This window comes from Acomys russatus, chromosome 3, assembly GCF_903995435.1.
Source record: "Acomys russatus chromosome 3, mAcoRus1.1, whole genome shotgun sequence".
NCBI lineage: Eukaryota > Metazoa > Chordata > Mammalia > Rodentia > Muridae > Acomys > Acomys russatus.
This window is the reverse complement of record NC_067139.1, coordinates 27,968,394-27,988,642: the sequence shown is the minus strand read 5'-3', so window position 1 is coordinate 27,988,642 and position 20,249 is coordinate 27,968,394. Positions and strand designations below refer to the sequence as shown.

The 20,249-nt window shown below is 40.6% G+C and overlaps 1 protein-coding gene across 4 annotated transcripts in view; it reads right to left on the bottom strand.

The window, feature by feature from the left end:
• Positions 1 to 20,249, bottom strand: part of Jarid2 (jumonji and AT-rich interaction domain containing 2) — a 191,518-nt gene that overhangs the window by 76,234 nt on the left and 95,035 nt on the right. For 2 of the 4 annotated variants that reach the window (XM_051170638.1, XM_051170646.1), the window contains exon 4: positions 2,658 to 2,799. The exons of 1 other annotated variant lie outside the window; for it this stretch is intronic. In XM_051170638.1, the coding sequence (XP_051026595.1) occupies positions 2,658 to 2,799 (142 nt within the window). Of the gene's footprint in view, positions 1 to 2,657; positions 2,800 to 9,237; positions 9,344 to 20,249 lie in introns of those variants that run through there. One more of the 4 variants, XM_051170652.1, reaches the window with a different exon arrangement.

Below are 20,249 nucleotides of genomic sequence, written 5' to 3'. Positions count from 1 at the left end.
TGTGTCCTAAAAGTCCTAAATATCAAATACAATGATGCAAATGGACTCTAAATACTTCACTGAGCAATCTGCAGAAATTTCAAATCCAAGTCATGTAATTTGCCTTTTTATAAAGTTCAAATCTAAGTCACTAATATGAAACAGAACCAAAGCAAAGGATTTCTTCAAATTGTAAGCTATGAAAAATATGCTTATGTCAAACCTCCTAAATTACCCTGTGACATTACCATGATATGCATGCCTTAACAAAACTACCAGTTCTGAGTAAATCTCAAAGCAGCATCAAAAACTAGCACTGATGCTAAATAAATGGTAGTTTCTAAACAAAATCCCAAACGTTTGGTTTTTACCAATTAAGATTCCGGAACCAGATACTAGGGTGACTGCCTAGGAGCTCAGAGAGGCAGATGAAGTACCCAGCTAACCTTCCTACTCAGCAGATGACCAAAAGGAAAAGGCTCCTTCTCCTTTTCCACCCTATCTTAAAAACCCTTACAGTTGGATGTTATACTTCCTATGCATCTCTCTATTGTGTCCCCCGCCCCCCATAAACTCTTCCTGCCAACTGGTTGCTTGTTCTGCCTCTTGAGCTATGGTTGACTTTATTTAATCCTATTTATAGAAAGCTCTTTGATTAAAGGTGTGTGCTAAGGCTGAGCCACTAGAACAGGTTTTTCCAGTACACAATGTACTGCTCTTTGGAAAGACCCATGTTTGATTCACAACGCCAACATCAGATGGCCCCAGCTCCAGAGGGATCCAGGAACCCTGGCCTTTCCAAGTACCTCCACTCGTGTGCACACACCCACACACACAGAGACACACAAGCACACATGTAATTAAAAACTATAAAATCTTTTTTAAAAAGTAGTGAAAACCAGGCATGACCTATCTAACCACAAGTAACGCACATACTCAGTAGAATTTGACTGTTGGCTGGAAAAGATGCTGAGTTCTACTTTTGCTGTTGTATTTTCTTTTGCTGCACTGAAACATTTTGCTTTAATTTAAAAAAAAAAAAAAGAAAGAAAAGAAAAAACCATTTGAATGTTTCTCCACTGGAATTACAAGCTGCTATGCCCCACCATGTAGCTGCTGAGAATCGAACCCAGGTTTTCTCCAAGAACAGTAAGTAGTCTTTACTACTGAACCATCTCTAGCACTCTACAATAAATTCTTAAGTTAGTAGAAAGGTATCTAACACAATAGAAAAAGCAGATTTGCAATGATTAAATAAACTTTTAACTCTTCCCTTTTCTGCTATCCATACTATAAATTCAGATTAATGACTACTTTGCACTTAGCTAGGTGTATAATATATGAAACAGAAAAAGTCACCAGCAGACCTACTGACACTGGGGAGGGGGTGCATGGTCAGTCACACAGTAGTGAATGTGTTCTCCAAACGGAGGTGAAGACTGATGGCAGAGACGTGGGTACCACATCTGTGCTACAAGGCACAGATACTATCATCTTTCCAATGTATTTACTGAAGAGACTTTTCAGCCTTCAAATCTGGTGATGGTTCCCTTTACAAATAGGGAAAGAGGCTCCTTATGGATTACAGTAACAGGATCATAACGGAAACCTCAATTGTTTTCTAAAATGTACAAGCCCAGTGTACTGTCAGACTCCTCTGATGTGTATGCTCATTATACTAACAAATCAAATAGCAACTTAAAACAGTGGTGGGAAGTCACAGCCAATGGTAAGAATTACAAGTTATTAATGGAGATCAAATGCTATTAGACACCAGGAAGGAGGAAGGAAAATTAAGAAGTTGAGCTATGCATCTCAATTTTCAGGCTCCACAAATATTAAGCTTAACTTCCTTACCCTTAATTATAGTCATAAAAATAATAATACAGTAAATTATCAAATGCAAACTGAAAGGTAAATTTTAAATGGGGTGGACAATAAGACATGAAATTGGGTAGATAATGGCAAAAGGATTTTTTCTTTTACGATTTATTTACTAATTTATTATATATATAGTACTCTGCCTGCATGTACACCTGCACACCAGAAGAGGGCATATAGATAGTTGAGAGCAACCATGTGGTTGCTGGGAATTGAACTCAGGACCTTTAGAAGAACAGTCAGTGCTCTTTAACCTCTGAACCATCTACCACCCCCCGCCCCCGGCCTATGCAAAGAGATTTTTAAAAGATCCAGACAGGGACCGTTATGTAACGTGACTTAGTCTTGAAAGAGATATAGCATCCTATCTTACTTAACTATCTTAAATTATGTAGAGGAATCCTAGTCTCATGGCAAGAATAATATCTTTCAATAAATAATACCGATGAGGAAGAATCTCTCTTCAGAAATGATGAATATACATTTAACATACAGCTTCTGCTAATAAGAATAAACTTGACTATTTAACTCATATTTGTGATATTCATGAGTGTCACAGTCTTGCTAATTGTTTGGGGAAAATACACATTTCATCCATTGCACAACTTTTCATTTCTTTGTTTTTGATTGCTCCTGAGAAATACTTAGAAAGCCTTAGTTCTGACTCTTCTGTAAAAACCAGGAGATTGTGTGGGTATGGTTACACTTGTTCCCATTTTGACAAAGATTAGCAACTGAATTTGTAGCCCCTACTTTGTGATGAATTCACTAGTACACCTTTAACCTTGGGTACTAACCTTTTCCTCGCCGGCCCTTCTTCAAAATCTGAAGAGCTAACATCGTTGCTAGCAGAGGACACTTGGGATGCATCGTCCTTCTCATTCTCTGACTGCTCTGAGGCTGGTCCTAATGCCTTAGACTGGTCATTACCAAGGAGCCCTACAGGTGAGAAAAGGGACAAACACTTAAACACATTACATCAGGAGCAGCACTTTTCCTCTAATCCTGTCCAATAGATGATGAGGACAGAAGAAAACTTACAAGCACATACAACCATTTGAAGGAATGAAGAAAAATTAAGGCTCATTCTATGAGTCAAAAACCTAATGAGGAAACAATTAGCAGTAGGAAACTCAAGGCATGCATGTATGCTGGGGTTGGGGAGGAGGAGGGGAATAAGGACAAAGATGGTTTGGGTACAGGGATGGGGTCTCCATATACAACCCAATCTGGCCTGAATGAGTGATCCTCTAATCTCAGCCTCAGACCTGACTAAAGTACGTTCTAAACATCTGTCCCTGAAGGCTACAAAATTTGAAAGATGAGACAATTATCCAAAAATCCAACTAGCTGATTTTTTTTTAAAAAATAACTAAAAGGTAAATGTTTACTAGATGCAACAAAATCAACCAATAAAAGCTACACGCAGAAACATCAGAACCACATCTTAGAGGCAAATTGGAAATCCTATAGGGCCACTAGTTTAGCTTGTAGCCAGTCTTGCCTCAGATCTCAATGGACAATGGCTCTCTAGATCTGCAGTACTGAACCATACAAAGTACCCGGGATGTACTCCTGTGGACAAAAGGATGGAAATGCCCACCTCGAATATCTAGAAGTAGTAGTCACTAAGTGAAGCAGCAGAATGTATTATGCCATGTTGAGTATATCCTAATCTCACCTATTTGTTTCAATGTCTTTTGACTGCAAATCTTTATTTTTAAAAATTGCATATATGGTCAAAATACCCTTTTGATATGCAGTACACTGGCACACTGATACAGATATGGATAGAATACCCAGTCACTAGAATATACAAATATATTTTCAAAGGCCATTGGAAATATTAAGTACAGTGCAGTGACCAGCTCCAGTTCAATTCTTTAGCAAGAGAGAAAGACTCAGGAATAAAATTTATGATAAAGTCACACCCACCCACCCAAGAAAAAACTAGTCTACCCAACTGTAATTTTGGTTATGGTTAAATTGTGTGTGTGTGTGTATGTGTGTGTGTGTGTGTATGTGTGTGTGTGTGTGTGTGTGTGTGTGTATGTGTGTAGCAAAATTCATCATGAAAGAAAGGAGATTAAGTTTCAAAGTATTATATTGACAGGATTCTTTAGGATATGGACACAAAGAGACAACACATATACTCATTATTATTTAGCACTGCTCACATGAAAACATACTTGACACATCCAGTAAGGACTAAATGATAGGGGAAAGCCAGTGGATGCAGCCAGTTCAGCCAGACAACCAGAACAGCAAAGCATAAAATTACCAACACACAAATAAAAATGGAATGGGAGACTACTATGAATTCTATCTAGATAATGGGTAAGAAATGGTCTCCTGTTGTGTCACGCTTGACACTTCAGACAAATGTGAAAAGGTTAAGCTATTAGATTGGCAGCTTTACTCCTGTCTTCCCAGGACTCCACACAAAAACAACAGATTCTCCAATTAGAACTTGTCCCCAGATTCACATGTCCCCTACTCTACACAACTAGTGTTCCCACATGATGCAATGCTAGATGGAGTCCACATCTAATGTCAGTTAATAATAGAAGACCTACTGTTCCTCCTGAGCCATCACTAAACTGAGATAAGCATAAACAAGAAACCAGGCAACTAGCTACTACGTAATTATGGGCAATAAATATTTCACAGAGGCCTCCATCTTCAACAACTTCCTCCTGTCTTTTCCCAATAGTTCTACCAGGAGGCTTGTCTACAAACTTCTAAGAATCAGGTGCAAGGACAGATATAAACAAAACCCAAACCACCAGCCAGAGTAGGAAAGAGCTGGAGGAAGAAAACATAAAATGCTCTAAAATGAACCCTTCCCTAAGCACAAATAGTAGAAGAATGGATGAAGAAATTGCATGTGAGGTCCCTTAGAATTTTAGCAGAAAATATGCATTCAGTGTGAGGCAAGGGGGAATATAAGTGGGGTTCTACCATCCACTGGCCTCACACTACTTTCAAGGTACTCCAAGCTTCCCTCACTCCAAGTCACACAATGAGGAACAGAGCTACTGTTTGAATCAGACCCTTTATAAGAGAGCAAAGCTGATCTTATTCTGTACATAATCAATGTTTTCAATTTGAGTTTTCCCATTCTGTATAAAAATTATTCAGAAAAACTGCTAATTTTTAGGTTCCTTGCCTATATGCTTAAGTAAAGCAACCCTCCAATTCACTTCCTTAGTCTTTTTCACATCTCCAACTATCGAATTTAATTTCTGATGTTACAGATTGCCTGAATGCGGAGAACCGGATCAGCAAAATGGAATGTGATGCCAAAAGGCAGCATAGCCATCCTGACAACATTAGAGGGGCTAAAGTGTGTTGCCCTTTCTTACGCCTGCATAACACAGCCCTGTCTCAATGTTGTAAATTAATATTTTTAGCCAAAGAGAAATAAATAATGCAACAGTATTCTCCTCACATCACGTACCCCATTTTTAATGTTTCCAGCCTTCCCCCCAAACACTAGCTCTTGCTAACACAAGCGTTTGTTGGAGACAGGAGGTTAAACAGAGAAGAAACTGAATGGCCCAAAGATCCAGCCTCTGTACATTTGTTCTCCTCCATTAATATTCAGTAGGTTGAACTTAAATTAAACCAGTCTATTGTCTTTCAAAAAAGCAATAAATATGAGCAGAAAATTCTAAATCACCAGCATAAAGACAGCTTGGGGCCTGGGCCTGCTACCTCAGCTACATACTATCAGCAACTGGATGCAGCTTAGATACAAACCTGTCCACCATACTACACAGAAAACCCCTCCATGAAATTCAACACAACAGCATGCTGCTACCAGGCTCTCTGGAAGCTCATTTCCACAATTAGCAACAAATATAATAAAAACCTCCCACCACCACACAAGGGCCTGGAGCAGCAGCAGAAGAGGGCAAAATGAAATGCGGAAAACTGGAAATGCCGTGTGAATGATGACCCTTTCTCCCTTTGCCCTCACATGACAATATATAGGAAAATTTAAACAATTTATGAAAGCTTCCATCAACTAAATAATTTTAAACAATGAATGACAACTCTAGATTACAGGATACAATGTAGAAACAAGGTAATTCTTTTCTAACGCCTAAGAAATAGCTCATGATTTTATGTCTTAGACACAAAGAAGGCATGGCAGAGTACACAACCAAAGGAACACTCTACTCCACAAACGCAATGCCAGAAAGGTTAAAGAGAAAACAACTAGGGCTTTGAAGCTGTTCCAGTGTTTCTCAAACATCTGGAGCATACAAAACTTATTAGCATATTAGGGAAATGCAATGTTTTAGCTTTCCTATACGAAGTATGCACAAAAGGTGAGTCTGAGTTACACAGCCAATGTTGTCTGCCACCCTGTCACTATGACACAAGGTATCACATTACATATTAAACAGTCAAGCACTCAAAGGGCTTTGTTTTCAATAGCAATTTATCATTCAGTGTATGCCTGCACATATGTGTTCACTTATAGTTGGGAGGAAAATCATAATAGCAGCCTGCTTGGTTAAGGCAGGGAACCTCTCTGAGGTAATCAGAATGCATGGTTTGCTGCCATTCCTAGTGAAAAATAGAGTCTTGGTTCCCTCAGACTCTGAAACATACATTGGATTGTCTGCTTTTAAAACAGTGCAAGTATTCACACATGAATGTGGGTGGATATTAACCCTCAACTGTACATATATATGTCAGCAGTGAACACCCAACACAAAGAGGTAGGCAGGGGTGAGCAGGGCAGAACCTGGGAAGGCCAACACTGGCTTGTCCATTAACATACTTCAGCCAGATCCACACTGATGTGGCTGAGAGCAAATGACAGTCATAAGGAAGAATGTAAGTGACACTTATGGTCAACGAGGCGCAAATGAAAATGGCTTTATACCCTGGATTATAGAAAATAATTGTCCTTCTCCCTCATGAGAACAACCCCTCAGCCAACTGAGACTCCCCTTTGTCTACTCTCAAATCATCATTAGAGATTCCCCATTTTACTCAAGAAAATGTAATCAAAATCCCAGCCCCTATGAAACCTCAAAATAGATAGAACTACAGAAGGGTAAGGCCGGGTGTTTTGCTCATTTCTGTCACATCTCAATAACATAGATATAAATTCTGATTTACATATCAACAATCTACGAGAGGCCTTTACCTACCACCAATCTTAGTCTCTATAAATATTATTCTTCAGGAATCTAAAAAAAAAAAAAAAAAAAAAAAACCTCCGTTGCAAGACCAATATTTTGATAAAGGATGTTATAACCCAACATGGTGAGAGGAAAAATTGTCTGCTGGATGGAAAGCTATTTCTAATCAAACAAGGCACCAAAAGCCCCAGAGCCAACAAAACATTTCCTTGCCTTAAGCCATATTCCTCACCTGTGGGCATCTCAATAAGGTAGCAGCTTTACAAAATGGGCCTTACTCTGTCTGTATAACTTAAGCCCTGGATGAAAGAGGGAACCATATCACCCAAAGACAAAAGATATCCCTCTTCAAGCATCTTAAGCAACAATCACAAGGGGAAAGAAGGCTCCAACAACAAAGATCCAGCAAAACAAAGCTCACAAATGAACTTTATATACCCAATTACTTTTAAATGCCTGGCCTTCAGAAGAAAAATAATAATAAATTCTGAAATAGCCCAAAGGCCATCAGAGCACTTATTTTGGCATTAACCCTCATTTCTTTGGATCAAAGATCAACCACACACTGTATTAATTATTTCTTTCACTCATTTAGGCTAACTATGACTTTCGCAGCAATTAAAACAAGTACACTTCGAGACTGCCTGCAAACACCTTCAGGACAATACAATGTCTTTGTATGAAATCATTGCTATCTCAGGGTCTAAATTCTAGACTCATCCACCATCCAGTATCTGTTTACATTTCACGCTGACAAACAGGTCAAACACATGCCTACCATGCAACCACCAGCAGTGTAGACCTTTCTATTCCCAGCTACTAAACATGGTTTCCCAGCATTTAAGGCCCAGTGCTGACCATCCCAAGTCAAAAGCTGTCTTCCATATTAAGAAAAAGCACATGACAGGCACTACTGGGCTTATTAGGCTATGAGCAGAAGAACAATGGAATGCAGAGTTATGAGCCTTTAAAAAAATAAAATCAATAAGAGTACTGTTTACAAAGTTGTATATTGAGATAAACAGATATATGTGGCAAAGCTTGGTGCTCCTAACAGATAGCTAAAGATTTCTACAAGAAATGGCAAAGTGTGCACAGGTTTAGATCTTCAAAGTTTAATTTCCAAAATAATACCAGTTCTCCAAAGTGAAGACCATCAGTGAATACTAATCTTTGCTTATACCTTGCCGAAGCTGTACAACACAACAAAATTTATGGATGTGTTCATAGATATACCCTCATCAAAACCTCTTGGCATTGGGGGGGGGGGGGGGTCCTGCAGGATTCCTCCAAGTTCATTATTTCAATTGCATATAAATAAATAAATTGCCCGCCCACTTTTCAGATGGCTATATTTGAGTGTCCAAACAGAAGCGCTGCAAATACATTCACTATGGCCTACTGCTTCCAAGAGCAACAGTCTTTCCAATACTGAAATATAATGAAAAGCTATACAAGGGAAGGCTATAGGAATGTATCCCACAAGTGATGGGGTTCACTATACATTTGGCTTTATTCACATTAATGCACCAAATACAGGGAAAATAAAAAACAGTGAGCTCAAAGCATTCTGGTGTAACCACAATCGCTGGAGGATGTGACCTCTATTTACATGCCTCAGTTTCCTCCATCTGTTAAGGAAATGACAGCATAAAAAGAACAGAATCAGGGAAATAAAACCAAGCATGCAATGCATTTTATAAAAGCAACTAGGTGTAGGATAAGGATGAAGTGACAACTTTTATCAAGCATCTATTTATAAATGATGGCCAATAAACATATACATTGGCAAATTAACAGCAATAAAAAGATCAGCTATTGCTGAATAGCCAGTCCCCAGAGAAATGTCTACATTCACACAAGCCTGATTAAAAACTCCAGATTTGGCCAAAATGGTCAACAGAGCTTAACATGCTAAGAACGACATTGATTCTCTCTTGTAAATTTCCACAGTATCTTAGTAGGAGCCACCATTGCCCTTAAGGAAGATATAAAATCTAAAATAAATAAAATTAAACAAACCCAAGCACTTTTAAATTTGTGTATACACGTACACACACACACACACACATCCCTTGCCACGGATAATGGGTATATAATCAGAATCCACAGCAGGAAAACCCACAAAGGCCTATTTCTCCAACAAAAGCCCAATCACACTGAAACAAATCACAAGCTATCTGGGTCTTTTTCTCTTTTATTTATAGGAACAGACCTTCTATCCCAGGTTCCTCAAGATAAGCCACCAAAAACTGCACCTGACAGACCCGTGGAGCAGCCATCCTCAGAGCCGGATCATTGCAGAGACAGAGGAAGAAGGACAGAGGAAGGAGGGAGGGTGGGAGGGAGAGCGCAGTGAGGCAGGCTCCGGAGCACTTGTCAACAATCCTCCCCTGTACGTAATAAGCAAGCGGCAGTGCAGATTCCGCGCGGCAATAGGACAGCCGAACAGCAGCGGGGGCCAAGGGGGAGGGGAGATAGTCGGGAGAGAAGATTATTTATGGGCCTGGAAGAGAATCGAACAGTGAAGAGGAGGGGGCATCTGGCTGACTTCTCCCCACTCTCTGGTTTTTACCATCTTGATAAATTAAAATGAGAAAGGGCAAAAGAAGGCTAGCAGTTCATCCTGTCATTTCCACAGCCTGCAATGCGGACAAATCAAAATAACAGAATTTATGGCACATGAAGGGAGGTAACATGTTGGCAAGGGACAGTCACAATTTAATTGTACTGACTTTTATGTCCAAGGGATGGCCTGTTGTATAGTGCACTAGCCACCCCCTCCCCCTCCTGCACACACCCATCTCTTAACAACAGCAGAAGCAAGGGCACTGTTTCAATGGTATCCCTTTTTAATATCATAATCTGTGTCATTCAGCACTTGCCTTTTATTTATTTTTATTTGTTTTTTTGGCTGGGAAACCTGGGCCGCTCTCCAGACAGACTGCAGAAATCTCTCTTCACACGCTCCTCCTCCAACCCCTCCCACCCCCTTCCTGCAATTGCAGCCACCATGGGAGCTTCATTACTTATGAAGTCACTGAATGGGCAGCCATGGGGCCATTGCCAGCACAGGACACCCCTCCCCCATCGCTGCCTAGGCACCTCCCTATGGCACATAAATTGATCTAATCTAATCAAGCTGAAGCTGTTTTCCCTCATTGTTTCTTGAAGATCTTTCACAAAACAGGCTCTGTAGCCTGGCAGCTGCTGAGAGGGGTGAAAAAGGCAGGCATCCAACTGGCCTCCAATAACCCAAATGCATGTCTCTTTTTTGATTTTCAAAGTCATTTTCTTTGAAGCTTTTAAACTTCATCTGGCAATGGTGATGTGAAAACACGCTTTACACTATGAACATGCTTCTCTTCATAGGCCCTTTCAAGGAAAGCAAAGATGGTGACTGAGCTCATGAGCGGGCACTAAAAGTTCTACAAGATTTATACCCAGGGCACTGGGAAACCCCATCCTGATAACTTGACACTCTTGTTTCATCTTTTCAGGCTCTTAACACAACCACTAACTTAATTTAAACCTTGTGAATGCTAAAGGCCGTTACTAGCATTTCCTGAGGTATGATACCATCATGGCCATTTCTGAGGGACTAAGACACACTTAAATACGGCACTTCCTGGAAAGGAAGGTGACAATCCTCTTTGAAGCCTGTGATAGCCACCACTTTTAAATGAGAATAACAGTGTGGTGCAACTCTATTGTAATAGATGAGAAAGCTGTGGCTTCGGCTAGTCTGGTCTCCAACCATACTCCAAGTCACTGTGTCTCCTTAAACAGGGGCCATTCAAGACTTGGGCCCGGTGCCTGTATTGACATGCTAGTATACAGCTCCTAGACAGGGAATTCTCTATACTCTCTCTCTCTCAGCAGAAACTCACAAAACTCTTTCCCACACAAAATGCTATTGCAACACTGAGCAAGTGTTTGGCATGAGTCTCTTTGCGGCATAAATCATGCACAGTCAACTAAGGACGCTTGGGACATGGACATCTTTTCCTTTTGCAGGATTCATCTAGTCTCTTCAACAATGAACCCAGGGCAGGAAATTGGAGAGAAGATGGGCAGATATTTTGGCGAGCACCAATTCTGGGGAAATGAGATGAGTAAGAGGGAACCTGTGGCATATATAGTTGGAGAGAAATGAAGTTTTAGAATAATATATACAGATTCTAGTTTCCTTTAACAACACTCAGCTCTAAGAAGGCCTTTTCCAATCACTGCTGCTGGTGTCCTCTTCAAAGTAAGTAAAAGAAATCAATTGTTCACATTTGTCACCTTTGTATGGCTATGAGGCATAAAGAAGAGTAGAAAACCCTTTATTTATGAACACCAGTAAGTTTGCAACTGTTTAGATAAAATGCTGGCCCATCATCCTACGGGAAGGCTTACCAGCAGTAGGAGAGCTGCCACCACACACACGCAAGCACGCCACTGGCCTTACGAATTGCAAAAAAACCTTCCCAAAAGAAAAGACGGAAAAACAAGGAAAAGGCTTTTTTCTATTCTGATTTCACAAAGTCACCACTGTCTTGAGTTTGATATCCTTTCTCAAACCCAAGTATTAGCCAGGCAGTGGTGGCGCACGCCTGTAATCCCAGCACTTGAGAGGCAGAGGCAGGTGGATCTCTGTGAGTTTGAGGCCAGCCTGGTCTAAAAAGCGAGTCCAGGATAGTCAAGGCTACACAGAGAAGCCCTGTCTCAAAAAAACAAAAAACAACCCAAGTATTACCAGACTGTGATGCTCAACAGTGGGTATTTTAGTTATCCCTTTGTTTATTTTGACTTCCTTGTTCAGAAGTACTGGAAATAATTCAGTGTGTTCCTATATATCAACATGATGCAATTCCTCTGTGGCTATACCAGAAAGCAAGCATCTAGTTTTTACTAGATACATATCTAGGAACAGAATTAGTAGAAATTTGAAAGAAAGAAAGATTGATTGATTGCAATTTACAAGTCGAATGAACGACAAATTGGTTGCACAAGCAGGTGTCATACACTACATGTACAGCAATGTGCTGTCATAGTAATCTTCAAGTGCCCACATGAAGACCTGTTACTCAAGACAGCAGAAAGCAAAGCACTATACACAAAATGCTATTTCTGAAGAGGCTAGAATTTCAGAAAGGATCTATGCAGGCAGCCAGGTACACACTGCCTTCCACCTATCGCCTAAATCTCAGGGCACATTTTGCACCTTCCATAATCAATAATTTCTACTAGCACATTGCCACCAAGTTGGGCAAATTCCAACTAATTCTCCAGGTGCATTTAGCTTCTGAAAATAAATAACCAGGGTAAATTCCAATTCAAACAATTTTTTGTCTCGTGAGAAGAAGACATTGCATGTCTTACTCTGTTTTGGAGACATAAAGCTGCACTATTTAATTAGAAAACCTGTTGCTTCAGAATGCTAAGACCTTATTTACTTCATATAACCAACCTGAAAAATTGGTTCAGTGGAATGTGGGAACTTCCAATTAAGATCCTACCACTTGAGAAGCCCGAGACAAGAGGACCACTACAAGTTTAAGACAAACCTAGGCTACAGTAAGTTCTAGGCTACCTTGAGCCACATAATTTATAATTTGGTCTTAAACAGACAAACAAATAAAATCATCCAGATCATATTTAAAGAGAAAAGGGCAAGCCTTGGGAGTTATAGCATATTGAGGAGAGATTCTTTCACAACCCAAGTGCAGTGATGATACCTCTTCCATGCAAGCTGCACTGATATATGCATGTTAACACGAGAGGTTTGTGCAATTAGCCCTCACAATCCCCCACACACACATACACACACACACACACACACACAAAAGGGAGGAGATTATATAGGCTGCCTGAGCTAGCTAACAGACTATGAGGCTGTGGAGACTAGAATTCTAAAAAAAGAAATGTGGGATTTTAATGACCAGACTGCATAGATCTATGGAAAACGTCCAACCCATAACCATAGATTCCAGCAGCCACAGATCTGGGGTAGGGGAGAGATAAAGGACAAAAATTTACTTCTGGGCTGAAGAAATGACTCAAGAGCCTGAGCTGCTTTTTCAGAGGACCCAGTACCCAAATGTCAAATCACAACTGGGATCCAGTACCCTCTCCTGGCCTACTCAGGAACTGCATTTACATGGTACACAGACTTACATGCAAGAAAATCACAAATATACGAATTTAATAAAGTAAATCTTTTAAAAAAAATTCCATCTGTACTAGTATTAGTTTCCTAAACAACAAGTCAACACAGCTACTAAAGGGTGTTTACTTTGTGTTAGTGAGAAATGATCTGAGTACAGAAAGATGTGCACAGGTTCTTTATTTTCAGGTAGAAACTCACCTGCTGTGCAGACTGGAAATGAACTGACAGTTCGCACGCCTTGCATCCTGAGTGGTAGAGATTACAGACACAAGACACTTTGCCTGGCTACAGTTCCACAAAGAGCTTCCATGAGCTTTGGTATCTGCAGAAATCCCACAACTGTTTGTCAAGGGATATCTATGACCTAATAAGTCTTTTGGTTCTGTGGCCAAATTTTATTTTATTGGGCCTGTCACCAGGGGGGCAGGGGCAGGCAGACTGCTGTGAGTTCATGGCATGTGCCACTACGTCTGACTTGAAATTTTTATTTAACTAAAGCTTGAAACGTTGTCTGTATACCAAGCAGAATTAGGTACAGACAAGTCTGAAAGCCTCCCAATTTACTTGATAGTTCCTAAAATGCCACAGAGGCTGCACTACTGCAACAAGCACAGTTGCCTCAATAGCAAACAGGGTATCAGGACACCACCATACAATTAGAAAGCAATGCCTGTAATTGTAGTAACTTAGAAGATGATCCATGTTGAGTGACAAACTTAGTAAAACTTTAAAAACAAAGGCACTACAATCAAACTAGGACATTCAATTTGGTAAAAGACACACACACACACACACACACACACACACACACACACACACAAACCCCGTCTGAAAAGATAAAACTAATCAAAAATTTCTTTTAACCCTCTGGTCTTGGTGGTCGTGAAGGAAGAAGACTCATGAGAGGAAGCTGGCCTCTCAGCAAATGTAGTCTTGTACAGATCATCGGGCCAGACTTCTTTGTAAAACGGAACGATTTGAGAATTAAAGATGCCTCAGTAGCATGAAAGGGAAGGAAGGAAGGAAGGAAGGAAGGAAGGAAGGAAGGAGGGAAGGAAGGAAGGAAGGAAGGAAGGAAGGAAGGAAGGATCCTCTTTTAAAGAATATGTGCTAAGGATATTTCTCTAAGAGAAGGATGGTCAGAATAGACAATAGCACACGCAGAACTTTCTGGTCCTTATTGGTTGAGCTGTCTTATAGCAAGTGACAGAATACTGCCTACTAGCAGAACAGCAGCAGAGAGAAAGGGGTTTTGTTAATTATCTTCCATGCTTAAATTGAGCCAAACAAAAAGAATTTTTAGCTGACAAGAGGGGATCATCTCTGAAAAAGTAGCTAGCTAGATCTGAAGAACATTACAACTTGATATCTTAACTATTACTAAAACAAGGAAACAGGGGGATACTGACACATCTTTGGTGCCTTCTCCAGAAAAGAGGAAACGCAACATTAAATATATGGTGTAGAACCCCAATTCATACTTCAAGAATGTGAAATGCCAAGGATGCTATAAAATCACCAGTGTCACCTCCGTGTCAGCTGCTCCTTCAGGAGAAAGCAGTACTGAAGGTATCCTGATCAAGGCTGAGTGGGAAACATCTCAAGAAACACATTTTGGATGGGGAAAGAGATGGGTAGGAGATTGGTTTCTTTTAATGTTTAAAAATATTTGAAAAGCACTCAATGGATTTTAAAAGTTAGCCATACAAGAAGCCATACAAGTTAAAGATGATGATAATCAATCTTTTGAGAATACTCTAAACAAGGCACCATGCATCGCAAGCAAAATTCACTCAGAAATACATTGTGGGGGTGCCAGGGGGAACAAAACAAAGAAATACATATCCTTTAAACTTGAGTAATGAATGTAAGAAATTTTCACTGGAAAATGGTTGAAGAAAGGGTTGAAGAATATTTTAACCTGATTCTCTCAAACAGCTAATGTCATAAACTAATAAAGTATTTTTAGAAAATGGATTCCTGGAAGCTGTTTGTTGGTGTTCTTGAGTGCATAGTTGCACATATTCAAACTAAACACGCACACATAGATAATTATGTTAAAATGTGCTTCTAGAGTAAAATGGATGCCAACAAGTCAGTACCACAGTACAGTAATATCATATTTAAAAAATGAGAAAAGGCCGGGTGGTGGTGGCGCATGCCTTTAATTCCAGCACTTGGGAGGCAGAGGCAGGTGGATCTCTGTGAGTTCAAGTCCAGCCTGACCTACAGAGTTCCAGGACAGCTAGAGCTGTTACACAGAGAATCTCTGTCTTGAAAGAAAAAAAGAAACAAGGGGGGGGGGGTGAAGGGGGAGAGAGAAAGGAGAAAAGAACACTTCATTTGCAAGGTTTTAACTTTGCAAGCTTATAACTATGTCTCATGTTTATGGAATGTCTATCATTTCTTTGGTTCCCATCCTTTATTCTTGAGCAACAACAAATGGCTTCCAAAACCATCCCTAATGAAAAATCACTCTTTAGATAATTGAGTTGGTAACACTCCTGCTTCCTGGTTTAAGAAGTCACCCAGCACTCATGCCACTAGAATTGATGCAGACAGGAATTCATGCTCCCTACAGCCAACATGACCAGGGAGATATACAAACACATTGTTCTGTCTTGGTTCTTTCTGAGACTTCAGAATGACCTCCCTACATTCATCCACATTCCACAGATCATACAAGCCTCTCCTGACTGAACAATACAATATAGACACTAAGAGAAGACATACAGTATGCCATAAATACCAGAAAGACATTCACTGTTAAACACAATAGGACAAAAATCACCATATGGGAAGTTAGTGTGTGTGTGTTCGTCTGTGTATATATGTACCTGTGTATATATGTACCATGTGTGCCTAGTGGGCTTGGGGGGTCAAAAGAAATCATCAGAACCCCTACAAGTGAAACTGCAGGCAGTTCTGAGCTGCCATGTGGATGGCTGTTGGCAACCCGGATCCTTTTACCTGAGTTTGAGGCCAGGTTTGTTGTGACAGCTAGTTCCATAACAGCCAAAACTTTTGTTGAGACAAAAAAATTATGTCTCAAAACAACAAAAAGAAACAAACATGTCCTACAAAGGCTCTTAGCTAGTGAGCCATGTCTCTAGCACCACAAAACCCCAAAACCCTTATGACGATCAAAAGACCCAGCTTTTGAAGTACTTTGGATTTCAGGTTTTCTGCTTTGTGATGTTAAGCCAGTAAAGTCTTGAAAAATGTTCTAATGTAGCAAGCAATTGTGCACGGTGGTGGGAGCACCTGTTGATTCAAACCATTTGTCCTTCTTTACCCATGTTGTGTAGGATAGCCTGGTAAGGAAAATGGAAGTTAGTTGATTCAAAGCTCTAGCTCTTGGTCTCAGAATGGATCCTGATTTCAAGGTACTGATAACCAGAACCTTCAAATGTTGTACAACTAGTCTAATATAATTTTCAAGTGGTCTGCATCATGGCATAGCTACTGCTTTATAGGAAGAACCTCAATCCTAATCATGCTTTTGCTGTTCACTTTCTCTTAGGTACTAAAAATTCAAACGAATTCACATTGATTCTGAGAATGCCACTCCAGAAAGTAAAAGTATTACTTCACTGCAGAAATAGAAAAACAATGGGAGCCAACAACAAACAGGCCTTTCTTTCTGCCTCAGAGGATTATATCAGGAGTACAGGGAATTCTTTAGGTTATCTCTTAGTGCCCTGTGGTTATAGACAATGGGAAAGTACAACAGCCTAAACCATGAACAGACCCGTCAGAGAATGAAGGTATGGATCACTCCTCGAGGAAGATGGCCAAGACCTGCTGAGGTACCTGCAGAAGGTAGAGGAAATACAGAACGAGTAGTAGAGGTATGAAGTTATAAATACCATTAAAGACCACATGACTAGTTGCAGAAATGAGGATTTTAATTGACGTAAGTAGTTCTGTTGAAATTGATAAAAATGCAATTTATAGATATTTGTGTTTCTTTCAATTTCCTTAACATTAAATAAGAGAATATATTTAATAAGGTTATCATATTTCAGTTTGAGATACTAAAAGGATGTTCCTCAAAGGGCACTGACAACTATTCTAAATTTACAATATGTTTGCAGCTGTATGGAGTATAATTAGGTCATGTTAGGTGTTTTATGGCCTGGTTATTATCGTGATGGCTATCACAATCTTGTCAACTTGACTATATCTGGAATGAACTACAATCCAGACACGAAAGCACACCTTTAATCTTCTGTGTGTTCTTTGATGTTCTGGGATGATCTTTTTTGAGGACTGAGATTATGATTCCTCCTGTCCTGGGTTGGCAGTGAACTATCTCTAATGGTCTGTACACATCATAGTTCCAGGGCCTTGCACCCAGCCAGCTTCAGCTGTACCTGTCTTTGGTACCAGGCACAATTAGGGATTACACGGCCCAAAACAAGAGCAGACTATTTCTCAAGCAATATTTCTAAACTTCACTGATTTGCACAGAGAGGACAAGAAACTTGAGTTATCAGAATGCTGTCCTCCACTACCCAAAACAGCCACTTGATGGCAATCTTAACCTATTTCCTTGGAAAGTCTTCCATACAAGGAGACCCTAGGAAGAACATTTGTGGGCTGTACAATAGAGGCAGTAGAGGAAATCTCCAGTCTAGGTGTGTAGCTGCCATGAGAAAACAGTTAACACTAGCCTCTCCCTAGAGTTCAACCCTACCTCTATAGGGAATGGTGGAAGTAGCTGAATGTCCCTCCAACAGCTGAGGAAAATAGAAACCACAGTAACATTTTCTCAGAACAAGTCATAGATGGTAACAGCAAACAATAAAGCGACAGCACATTTTCTGCTCTTATCACAATGCTTGTGGGAATGGAACAAAGGCAAGAAAAGTAAACCAGTCTCATCAAAAGGCAAAAAAAATCACGAAATTTGTAGGCAAATGGATGATGAAACTAGAAAATATCATCCTGAGTGAGGTAACCCAAACCCAAAAATACAAGAATGGTATGCACTCACTTCTAAGTAAATACAAGCCATTAAGAACAGGATAACCACGCCATACATAATCCATAGATCCAAAGTAACAAGAGGGCCCAACAGAGAGTTTGCTTGAATCTCTCTCAGGGAAATAAAGTAGACATCTGAAGTTGATGGAGAGAAGTAACTGAGTGGGAGAGGGTGTGGGGAGGGGAACAGGGACGGGGATCAGAAAGACAGACAACATAAGTGTGTGTGTGTGTGTGTGTGTGTGTGTGAGAGAGAGAGAGAGAGAGAGAGAGAGAGAGAGAGAGAGAGAGATAGATATCTCTGGGACAGGGAAGGCTCTCAGGAGTCTATGAGGGTGACCCTAGATGAGAGCAGCAGAGGGACACGGAGCCTGAAACAGCCACCTCCAATAGCCAGGCAAGACTTCCAGTGGATAGAGGAACATCCAACCTACTCATAAAAGCATTAACCCAAAATTTGTCTGGCCTACTAGAAGTATCGGAATAAAGATGGAGCAGAGATTGAGAGAAATGACTAGCCCAACTTGAGACCCACTGTATAGAAGAGAGCCAACCCCTGACACTATTAACAATACTGCTATGCTTGCAGACAGGAGCCTAGCATAACTGTGTCATGCAGCAGCTGATGGAAACAGATACAAAGACCCACAGTCAAACAACAGGCAGAGCCTGGGTGTCATGTGAAATAGTAAGAGGAAGGACTAGAGGAGCCACATGAGTCAAGGACAAGAAGACTTACAAAGTAACTAAGCTGTGCCCATAAAGGCTAACAGAGACTGAACAACTAACGAAAGAGCACACATGGGCTGGACCTAGACCCCTAAACATATGTAGCAGATGGACAGTTCTTCATGTGGGTCCCATAACAACTGGAGAGGGGGTTATCTCTGACTCTGTTGTTCTCCTTAGGATCCCTTTCCCATAGCTGGTTTCCCTTCTCTGGCCTTAGTGGAAAAGGTGTGTTTAGTCCTTGACGTGCCAGTACCCATGGTGGGGGCGGGAGTGGGTTTCCCTTCTCAGAGGAGAATAGGGAGGAGGTCTGAAGGGGGGAGATGAGGTAGGAGTCTTCAATCAAGCTGTAAAGTGATTAAATAAATAAAATAATAAAAAAGAAAAAAAAGGAATAGGTAGAATCATCTGTTAAAAATCACCCTAAGACTTTCCCGATTTGAGAAAGAAAAAGAAGGGCCTGGAGAGATGGCTCAGGGGTTAAGAGCACTGGCTATTCTTCCATAAGTCCTGAGTTCAATTCTGGGCAACCACATGGTGGATCTGGTGCCCTCTTCTGGCAGGCAGAATACTGCATGAGTAATAAACAAATCTTAAAAAAATAAAAGAAAATCAAAACTTGTGAGTACTTTGGAGAAGGCTCTCTAAGACAAAGAGCCCTTGAAAATACCACAAGGAGACACGATATCAGATCATAAAACAAATAATAGCATATAGCCACCATAGGCTTCCTTGCTCTTGATATCCCCCTTCACTTAGGAAGATTGTCAGTATTTTCCCAGAGAGAGATTCCAGTACCAGCTGAGAGCCTTTCAGCTCACCCTTTAAAACTGTGGAACACTTTTCAAGAACAGCTAGAACAGTCCTTTACAAAAAGAACCATGGACACAAATGGTGTAGACCATGAGTACAGAGTAAATCCACTGTGTAAAAGCCAGGGTCATATGCAATGAGTAAACAGCCTCCCCCCGCCCCCCCAATCTGAGGATGTCATGAGATCATGCCCACTAGTGTGGTACATGCCCTACTCATGTCTAGAGATAACACAAGCATTAGACTGTCTTCTAGACGGAGCCAAGGACGTAGAGACTTGTGCAGTGTTGAAGAAGATAGCAAGATGCAATTCCATGGGAGGGAGTCTTTGGAAAGAAGCGTGGTAAAGTGCTGACAACAACTAAATCTTCCATGTATTAGACAAGCAGCCCACCTCCCTTCTACAGCCGCAGGTGGCCAAACTCAGGATCCTCCTACTTGAGCCTGTTAACTAGTTGGGACTGCAGCTAGCTTTCCAAAAGATTCACTAATAGGCTTGAATCCCTTTCAAAAATTCCCAAACCATGGAAGAAACAAAAGAA